The sequence below is a fragment of the Delphinus delphis genome, chromosome 14, assembly GCF_949987515.2.
Source record: "Delphinus delphis chromosome 14, mDelDel1.2, whole genome shotgun sequence".
Taxonomy (NCBI): domain Eukaryota; kingdom Metazoa; phylum Chordata; class Mammalia; order Artiodactyla; family Delphinidae; genus Delphinus; species Delphinus delphis.
This window is the reverse complement of record NC_082696.1, coordinates 22,377,653-22,387,924: the sequence shown is the minus strand read 5'-3', so window position 1 is coordinate 22,387,924 and position 10,272 is coordinate 22,377,653. Positions and strand designations below refer to the sequence as shown.

At 37.4% G+C, this 10,272-nt stretch overlaps 1 protein-coding gene across 1 annotated transcript; it reads right to left on the bottom strand.

The window, feature by feature from the left end:
- Positions 1-329: 329 nt before the first annotated feature.
- On the bottom strand, positions 330-5,882 carry NMBR (neuromedin B receptor). Its single transcript, XM_060030659.1, is given in 6 exon segments — positions 330-816; positions 3,253-3,304; positions 3,307-3,596; positions 5,030-5,149; positions 5,586-5,660; positions 5,662-5,882. Coding segments are annotated over 6 exon segments (1,245 nt in total).
- Between the last annotated feature and the right edge of the window lie 4,390 nt (positions 5,883-10,272).

Here is a 10,272-nt window from a genome sequence, read left to right as displayed (position 1 = left end):
TGAATATTATACTCATTGAATCACTGAGTCAATAAAGAAATTTATTTCATGCTCCCAAATAGAACAAATTTAAGATAAACGTGCTAGGTTGGCTCTAGGAACAACTTCAATATTGAAGCAATATTGACTTATATGCATATAGCAATACACATATATTGCTTTTTGAATCACTTTTAATGTGAGTAATACATATATTTTTAATGTCATTTAAAGTCTTGTTCAGTGAAAAATGGTAACTCTGTTTGACTTGCCTTTTCTGAGTCAATCATGAAACTGTTTAATGAATTAGCTGAGATATAGTAAGAAAGAAAACGTTGTTTAGTTTTGCTTTACTCAGTAGAGATACGAGAGTAAGTTCTTTTCAGGTAGTGAGTTGAATGGCCAAAATCACTAATGTGATGGCACAAAATCACATGTGCCATTTCCTACTTCACATTGTGCCCACTAAGTAATACAGATTTGGTCACCATGTTCTTAGCATTTTTTTTCAGGGATGTCACACGCACTGCGGAGGAGCTGAGTAGGTAGATGCTTGATCTCTCTCGATAGGACTTCCTTCCACAACACAGCTGGCTATTGAAGTGCCTCCTGAAGCTTTCACTGAGCAGATGAAGAGTAAATGGATTGACACAAGAACTGCAAAAGCTCAGAACCCGGGCCACTAAGGTGACAATCATGTGGCCTAGAGATGGGTCAATCTCATTATAGTTGAAAGACCTATACATGTAAAGGATGTGATTTGGAAACCAGCAGAAGACAAAGCAACACACAAAGACCAGCACAATTTTGGCCAGGACTTTCTGTGTTTCCATCTGCAAATATAAGGAAATAGTCCCACTGATTAAAATGAAAACGGAGGCAGCCACATTCTAAAACACATCATGGTATAAAAGATGTAAAACTTAACATGCAAGTGCATCCAAAAGCACAAAAAGGATTTTCCTAGTCAAAGTAATGATTTTAACAATTTGATGAAGCCTATTTTGGTCACTATACTAATTTCACTTTAAAACATTTGACAGTTTATAAATGGGTATGTCTTCATGTTAAAACTGTGATCTTGAAAATTTTCTTATTTTTAACTCTTTTTCCTTTGCTTAACATCTTATTGTGATCACTATAAATATAAATCATTTGTTTGTATTAAATCCATTGAATTAATAAACCACAGAATAGATTCAAGTTTAGAAAATTTTTAAATCAGACTATTTTAAATAAGAAATACTGATCTATTGAAAAAGGGCATGACCCTTACCCACAAAAAAAAAAAACCAAAAACCTTGAGATTTAATTTAAACTCCTGACTCCCATAAATCAAAATAACCTGACATAATTGTCATTTCTATAAACATTACTATGTTCGGCTGCCTAACCTTAAAATAAAAATAAAAACATTTTCTATCTTTTCATAAAATTCACCTCCTATGTTTACTGTTTTATAAGAAGGTCTTCAGGACTGTGATAAATAGACAAAATTCAAATATGGGACATTAATCGTTTTAAATCTAAAAATCATTTTCTAACATCTAGAGTCCAAAGTTTAGCTCAGATATGTCTAATTTGTTTGAATATTTAAATAAGGCAGCATGAAAGTGAAAACATAATTTATTAAGATATTTATAGTAGACAACATATTTTCTGAGCTAAAGCTATTGGTAGTTAACTAGAATATACCAGAGAAGTCTGGAAAGGTTTAGGATTGAAACAGATCTGACACTAGGGAGTAAGTAGTAGTGAATGGTGACGGTAAACAAAGGTGCAAGTGAAAAGGAATCTAGTTCAAGAAGCAGAATGTGGTATTCCAGATGTATCCCAGTGGCATAAATTAGGCAACTTGGCCTTATAAATGAGGTGGATGTGAAATTTACATTACTAAGCACAGTCCTCCCTAGCAGGTGGAGCATAGGTGCAAGAATTTCGCAGCAGTCTATACTTGGAGATTCAAATGTATAGGTAGGCTGTTAGCATTGAGATTACTTCTTGGCAGATGTCAAGCCCAGTTACCCAGCCAGAGTTTATAAGTCCCAGTAGGGAAATTCACATACATACACACACACAAAAGTCAGAACTAAGACCACTGAAAAACAAAAAAGTGGAGGTGGGGAAGGTCAGAGGAACTCAACTCTAGAAACCAAAGCAAAAACTCAGATACCCAAACTGAGATACAAATTGGATCACAGGGCTCTGAATAAAAGGATTGTATATAAAGGGAAAAGTACAGTGAGCCTGTGACCCAGACATTTTTGCTTCAATGATGCCAGGTATTGAGGTAATAAATATATTACTTTTTCTAATAATTACTTTAATGACTGGTATTTTTTAAGCCTTTAAAGCAGATGTGGATCACTGATGTTTATGGACATCAATAAATAGAGGTCACCATCTGCACAGGAAAACCTTAACCAGATTTAGTGCCCAAAGCCCCAGCCTGTGCCTCCAGCTACAGCCCATCAAATTTTAATCATCTGTGATTCAACTCCGCGTACCTACAGAGCCCTTTGGAAGAAGTTCCTCACTAGGAATGCACAAATGTACAACTTGAAACTGTCCCATAACTGCAGTATTTCCATCTTAACGCAACTGGTTTTACCTTACATTAGTACTATGTATTCTTTAGAGAAGAAAAAGTACATAAGGTGCAGGTCATAGTTTTAAAATTAGTATGTAATATTTATTTATCGGAAAAGCTATAAAGTTGAATTAGACCAAGTCCTATTTCAGCACCAGCCCACCTTCTGATCACTCTCACTATTGCTCTGCTGCCCTCTGTTCCCAGTCTCTCATTTTGGCATCTTAGCCAAACCTCATCCCCGGACCCCAGCAGTGTCCTACAGTCCTTTCCTGATGCGTCCTTCCCCCAGACTTTCTGTCATCTTTAGTGAGCTAATGGGAGAAGAAAAAATAATTGAATAAATGTATACTTATAATGTGAAATTCTTTTCTGGTTTGTTATGTGTTTCTTTGCATAAACATTTGCACATAAAGAAAAGCCACCAGAGACATTAATTTCAAATGAGCCTAGGCCCAGATGTCAGATAAGCTGGACCTCAGTGGGCTTTTAGAGCTAACACATGGCCACATATTAGAGAACCCCCAACATCCCTTCCAGTTCAGGCTAGTGCGTGTTCCAGTGCCCTTCTGACTGTTCTAATCATTTCTGATAGTGAAAGCCCATGAAATAGAACTCAAAATAGCACCTAATGCTTCTGCCCAGCTTGCCCCCAACACACACACCTACCAAGCTTACCTGTTTTTTGGTAATGTTCATTGTATTCTCCCAGAAGATTATGTGCACTTTTAATTAAGTCCTTGCAATATGATAATAATAAATACTAATAATAACAAGTGGTATAAGGAAGTAGACCGAGAAGAGGAGCACTGAATGAATCTTTGGATGTAATTCATCAGTCTGAGGATAGGGTATACACGCCGTGAAGCTGCCATTATCCAAGCCACCGATGTGCGCCACTTGGGAAAACACGGCTTCTGGAACAGCCAACAGCACCGAGACCACCCAGATACCCACGGCCTTCACACAGGTCCACAGCACTGCCCCTGATGTCTGGATACCCATGGGGTTTACAGTGGCTCTGTACCTGGGCAGATAATACATTTCAAATTACTCTCTTAAGAAAGAAAAATTAAAAAGAGAAAGGAAAAGAGAGAGAGAGATCTTACTAAAAGAGTGGTGCCAACACCCCATTATTCCCAGGCTGTTACGTACTGTGTGGAATAACTAAGATCCTTGGTGTCTCTCTGTCTACAAGTTATTCTACTGCTTATTAGCACAGAAGACATGAAGAGAAAAGCAAATATTTTACATTGTCATTTCCCAAATTGCAGTAATTTGCTTACCTCCTTCACAAGTATTTTCTAAATCTACACGTACTACAAGTATCATTGTATACTGAATATTTTTATTTAAATACTTTTATTCCCCAAAAATCTATTACTACTGAAATTGATATAATATACAATAACCATAAAATATAAAATGTTCACAAAATAGTGTTATTAAAATTTACCTGGATACTCTTCTAGAGCTTCTGAGGCTGGGTCTCCTACTTTTTTTCTTAAGGACATTAAGAAATCTTACAGGCTAATCCAGACTGGGATTTTCTCCCTAATTCAGTCATAAGGACGAAAAGAACTGAAAATGGAATAACATTCTGTCTTTACAGTTCAAATTTCTTTAATGTCAAGACCTCATGCAGTCTTCTCTCCTCCCACCTAACACCATCGTAGTGGTAAATGAACCACACTCCAGGATGCAATGGCTTAAACAATCCAAGCCTCTATACCTCATTCAATTACACATGACTATTAAGCAAGGTAATAAAAATACAAACCGAGCAAAATTGTACATAAACCTCAAATTACTTATATCTGTCTTTAAAAGTATTTCAGGTTACAGTATACCTAGGAGGTTAACAAGATACAGCAGAAAGCAATTTTAGTCAGACAAGTCTGCACTGTTATCCCATCTCTGATATCCTTTGGAAAATCACTTAAGATCTTTTTCTTCATCTGTAAGGTGGGGATAAAAACACCACCCTCAAAGTTTTGTGATTAGAAAAACTGTATAGAATACCTACTACAATGCCTGGCACCTAGCAGATATTAACCATGCCATGACCCTGTACCTTCTCCTTATTTACATTTGAATTAGTCTGATATTCTAAAAATTCATAATATTTCAAGCTACATAACAAGCAGATAAAGTCTCCTTCTGAGGTTCTCTAAAGATATGTCTCATTGCCCACGGGAGAGGAGCAGCCCCCAGCCTTAATACCTTTCCGAGGGGAGCCTCTAATGCAATTTTAATTATTTTTAAAATAATGATTTTCTTATATTTTTTTCAAGCGTCACATCAGTCAATTTTAACTCCTTTTACTCTGATTCCCAGATACAGTCTCTCTCCTTCTCCCCTCCTCCTCTCAGCCCTTCCTTTCTCCCTCCTCTCCCCAGGTACACTCCCTGCCCCTCTTCACTGCTTTTCTAGACCACCCACAGTTACCTATGCCCTTACCTGTGGGTGCTGAGGGCAGTGAGAGTGAACACGGACACCCCCACGGAGGTGAGCTGGATCACCCGGATGAGTTTGCAGCCCACCTTTCTGAACATCCACTCGTCAAAGAAGTAGCGGGATTTGTTACCGTATGCTAACACATATATATGGAATCTAAGAAGAAAAAAAAAAAAAAGGTCATGAAAAACCTAGGGGTAAGACGGGAATAAAGACAGACCTACTAGAGAATGGACTTAAGGATATGGGGAGGGGGAAGGGTAAGCTGTGACAAAGTGAGAGAGTGGCATGGACATATATACACTACCAAACGTAAAATAGCTAGTGGGAACCAGCCGCATAGCACAGGGAGATCAGCTCGGTGGTTTGTGACCACCTAGAGGGGTGGGATAGGGAGGGTGGGAGGGAGGGAGACGCAAGAGGGAAGGGATATGGGGACATAATGTATATGAATAACTGATTCACTTTATTATAAAGCAGAAACTAACACACCATTGTAAAGCAATTATACTCCAATAACGATGTTAAAAAAAAAAAGAAGAAGAAGAAGTAGCAGGAAGCATCCACAGGGACGCAGGTGATCAGCAGCAGCACGTCCCCAACGGCCAGGTTAGAGACGAAGATGCTGGGGACTCATGGCGCTGTTGGTGATGAAGATCTTCACCAGCATGATGTTACCCAGCAAGCCCACTGTGATGATGAGCAGGTAGAGGGACGGGATCACACAGAGGATCACGAACTCCGCAGTGGTCCCGTCCGGGGCGGGTAGGAAATCCCTTTCCAAGACCTCTGGAACGAAACCTCTCTGATTCACGCCCGCGGTCCGGGAGAGGTTGGAAAGAGACTCGGGGGGCATGGTCTCTTTCCCAGGAGAGTCCGCTGGAGTTTTCATGCACCCAGGTGCCTTGAAAAGTGCAACGCACTCTTGGGCTTAATGGATTTCCCTCTTGCTAAGTTTACCTCCCGCGGGGATCGCGTCACACCGCCTTGTCCCGAGGAGGACCGGGCCGGGTGAGAAGACTGGCCACAGGCTCCAGCCTTTCACTTTTAGAAGGGGCACGCACATTGGCTCCTGCTGGCTCCGAATTTAAAAAAAAAAAAAAAAAGGAAGAAGTTGAGTCTTTGTTCCAGTCCTCAATGGTTTGTTCTCGCTTATAGATAGCGGAGAACAGCCTTTTTGTGAACAAAGATTTATCCCTCTGGAATTAATTAAAATACCTGCCAGGGCTTCCCTGGTGGCGCAGTGGTTGAGAGTCTGTCTGCCGATGCAGGGGACACGGGTTCGTGCCCCGGTCCGGGAAGATCCCACATGCCGCGGAGCGGCTGGGCACCCCCGTGAGCCATGGCCGCTGAGCCTATGCGTCCGGAGCCTGTGCTCCGCAACGTCCCACAGCTTTGCTCTTGTTTCTGCAGTTCCTGCTGTATTTTGTGGGATTGGAGGGGCTGAGTCCTCTCTCGCACACTGCCTCCCTATATAGATCTATCCTTACTCACCTCCGAGTAGGAGACGCCCCAGACAGAAGTCTGTGAACCTCTGAAGATTTGGGAGCTGAGCTGGTGAGTCCCTGAGGCTCTCGCACTGAATTTAGGAAAGAAAAGGAGTGACAAAAGAGGAAGTAAATGAATGGAATTCCCTCCCTACTTTTCTTCCTTGATCCACTTTTCTCACCCCAAATATAGAAACTTTCCTACTGCTGGCATATTATTTTTTAACTTACAGTTTATTGAAATATAGCATGCATAAGGTACACAATTCTTAAAAGTAAGTTTAGTCTAACCACCATTCAGAAATCTACAGTCTAACCACTATCCCCTAATGTCATCACTATTCATTCTGCCTTTTATCATCTAAAGTTAGTTTGCCTGCTTTTGAGAATCATATAAATGAAATTATAAAATGTTTAATCTTGTGTCCAGCTTCTTTTACTCAACATTATAGCTGTGAGATCCACCCATATTTTTGTGTGTAGTATTTTTCATTGCTGTATACTATTCCAGTATAAATATACCACTGTTCGGGTATCCCTTCTAATGTTGATTGACATTTGGATTCTTTATAGCTTTAGCTAATTTGAGTAATGTTTCTGTAAATATCCATGTGCCTGTCTTCTGGTGCACATTGGAATTCCAGACGTGGATTTGCTAGGTCACAATGATTATGTTAAACTTGAGCAGAAATTAACAATTTTTCAAAGTGAATTCCAAGTTTTTTTCTTTTGGAAACTTGCTTGACAATACCTATTAAGGCTGAACATATGCACGTCTATGACTGAGCAATGCCATCCCTAAGTATATTCTCAATATATATCTGATACATTGTTTTAAATAGAATGTCCCTAAGAACGAAATAACTCTCCAAATTAACACCATTTGAGTCTAATATAAACCTCTCAGGAGTGGTACAGTTCTGAAGTTAGCCAAATAACACTTTTTACATTAGGAAAAAACATCTGGCTAATTCTTGGTTAAAGGATAAAATTGTATGATAACAAGAAAATTGGTCAAGGACTGCCTACAATGATCTAGTCATAAGCTGATGAAAAGTGCCAGGCCATTTGTAAAATTTAAGTAATTTTTTCAGATGCTGCTGACCAAGAACAGCATTTAATTATCATAGTTTAATTAGACAAGGTAAACACTTGCATTGTAATCAATTTTACGTTTTTCTAACACAATTACAAGTGCTAATTATACTCTTCTTGGATTTCATTACTTAAAATAGTCTGTTATTGAGGTTGGCTAAATAGAATGCTTATATAATACATTTGAATATGTGTTAATGAACTTTATATATCATAGATATCAAGGCAATTAATATTACATATAAGTTGAAAATGTCTCTAGGAATTTTATCTTCAAAGTTATTTAAGTTTTCACTTTTAGCATCCTATCTCATTATGCAAGCTAAATTAACTACAAAGCAATCTTCTAAATTCTGAAATCTCTCAGCCTTTCAAACTGCAACTATACATTTTAACCTATTTTATATGAAAACATATTTTAATCTAAATTGCTGTATGCATAGCTGTATTCTCTTCTGATTGTGTCTGGATGATGCTAAGGACTTAGATAAGAAAAATGTCTCATGTAAAACTGGATTAATAAATATCCAATTGCCTAGCGTTGTAGAAATAGGGCACCTGAATTATTGATTTTTTTCCATTTCAAGTGAATCCATATGCATTTACTGAAGGGCTTGGGCTCGTAGGAGTGGAGAGTATAATAAATGTGTTAATAGTGATGGCCTTCCTGATATTTTATTAAAATATGTTATAAAGTTATTGGCACTATGTATGTGTTATTTAGACACATCACAAGTTACATATAGGTACACGAGTGTTGTCACATTTGTATAGGAGCAATATACATCAGAGATAAATATCTGTTGAAGGAACAAACCTTTTTTTTTAAATCAATGTGTCATACACTACATTAGATTCCTTAGCATCATGTCTAATTTAACATTTATAAATATTCTATGAAGTAGGTATTTGAATCTTAATTTTACATATGAGACAATCAAAACTCATAGAGACAAGATAACTTTCTTAATTTTATAAAGACATCAGAAAAACTGCATTTTAAAGCTTATTATATTTGACTTCAAAGTCTATTGTATCTCACTGTTCCCAGAGAATAAAAGTGCCTGGGAAAATGTGATTTCTATATAATTGAAGGATATATTTTTAGTACTAAGGCATTCAATGTTTATAAAATATACATTATACATTTCATGGCCTTAAACTGAACAAATGCTTTTCAGAACTATATATAAACATTTCTTGCTGTTTCAAATTCATGCAAATAAGTTGGAAACCACAACCAAAAATAAGGACAAAATCAGTCAATTTAAAGTAAGCCAATAATGGCACAGATGATATAATAAGTAGATAAAGATATTAAAAATGTTAGCAAAACATTATTTCATGATTTTGAGGCGTAAGAGGAAAACATTAACATGTAAGGAGAGACATGGAGCATATAAAAATAAATATATTGAATTTATATTGAGATAAAAACAATGTCTGTGATGAAAAATAAACTTTACAGGATTAACAGCAGATCAAACACTGCAGAAGAAAAGGTAGAGAATTTGATAATATAGTAAGACGAGCTATCTGAAATGAAATACAGAGAGAAAAAGACTGAAAATAATGAACAGAGTATCAGCGCACAATGTCTGTAAGTAGGTCCCTGAAGGACAGGAAAGAAAGGAAGAGGTTTTTAAATATTTGAAGAAAAAATGGCCCCCAATTTTTCAAATTTGATGAAAGCAAATCCCAGGCAGAAGAAACAAGAAGAAAACTCTACCAAGATTGAAAACTAGCAGCTTTCCCACTAAGGTCAGGAAAAAGGAAAGGGTGTCCTCCTTCACCACTTTTATCCAACATTGTACTGCAAGTTCTAGGATTGCAATAGGGAAAAAAAAAGAAAATGAAAGGTATATTGATTAGGAAGGAAGAAATAAAACACTCCTTGTTAGGGAATGACATGATTGTCTATGTAGAAAATCCAAAAAAATCAACAACAACAAAAGAGCTCCTGTAACTAATAAGCAATTACAGCAAGGTTGCAGAATATAAGGTTAATTTATAAAAGTCGATTGCTTTCTTATATACCGACAATAAGCAAGTGGAATTTGAAATTAAAAACACAGTACCATTTACACTAGCACCCACCAAAATAAAATACTTAGGTATAAATCTGACAAGGTATGTACTAGATCTGAGATTATTAATGCAGATGAATCCATGGAGAACATAACTGGGCTCAGATACTGGAGATCACATTACTTTCAATCAAGGTGGCCTATGGGAGATCCACATAGGTATATTGGGTATATAAAGGTATATTTAGGGGTAACCACTCCCACATGAGTTTGTCTTGGGAAATGGAAAAACTTTCTGTGCAAATGTGTTTCCTAATTTCACTCAGGCAGTTACAATACAATGGACACAACATATATGGTAGATAAAACAAAACTGGACTACCAGGTCAAAGAGACCATCAGGGGAAATGAGACTAGACATAGGTAAATCAACACAAACAGAATTCACCTTTAATGCAAAGAAACATTCAGAGGATAAAACCTTCTTGCAAGAGTATGGTGCCCCATGACATCTTATTCTAGGGAGAAGGCAAATGAGAGTAAGCTTCTTAGTCTGGTAAAGAAGCTTTAACTAAATTTCTTCCAAAGGGAAGAAATGAACAAAATGGTAGGAAGGAGCTTGTACTCTGAATCGAAA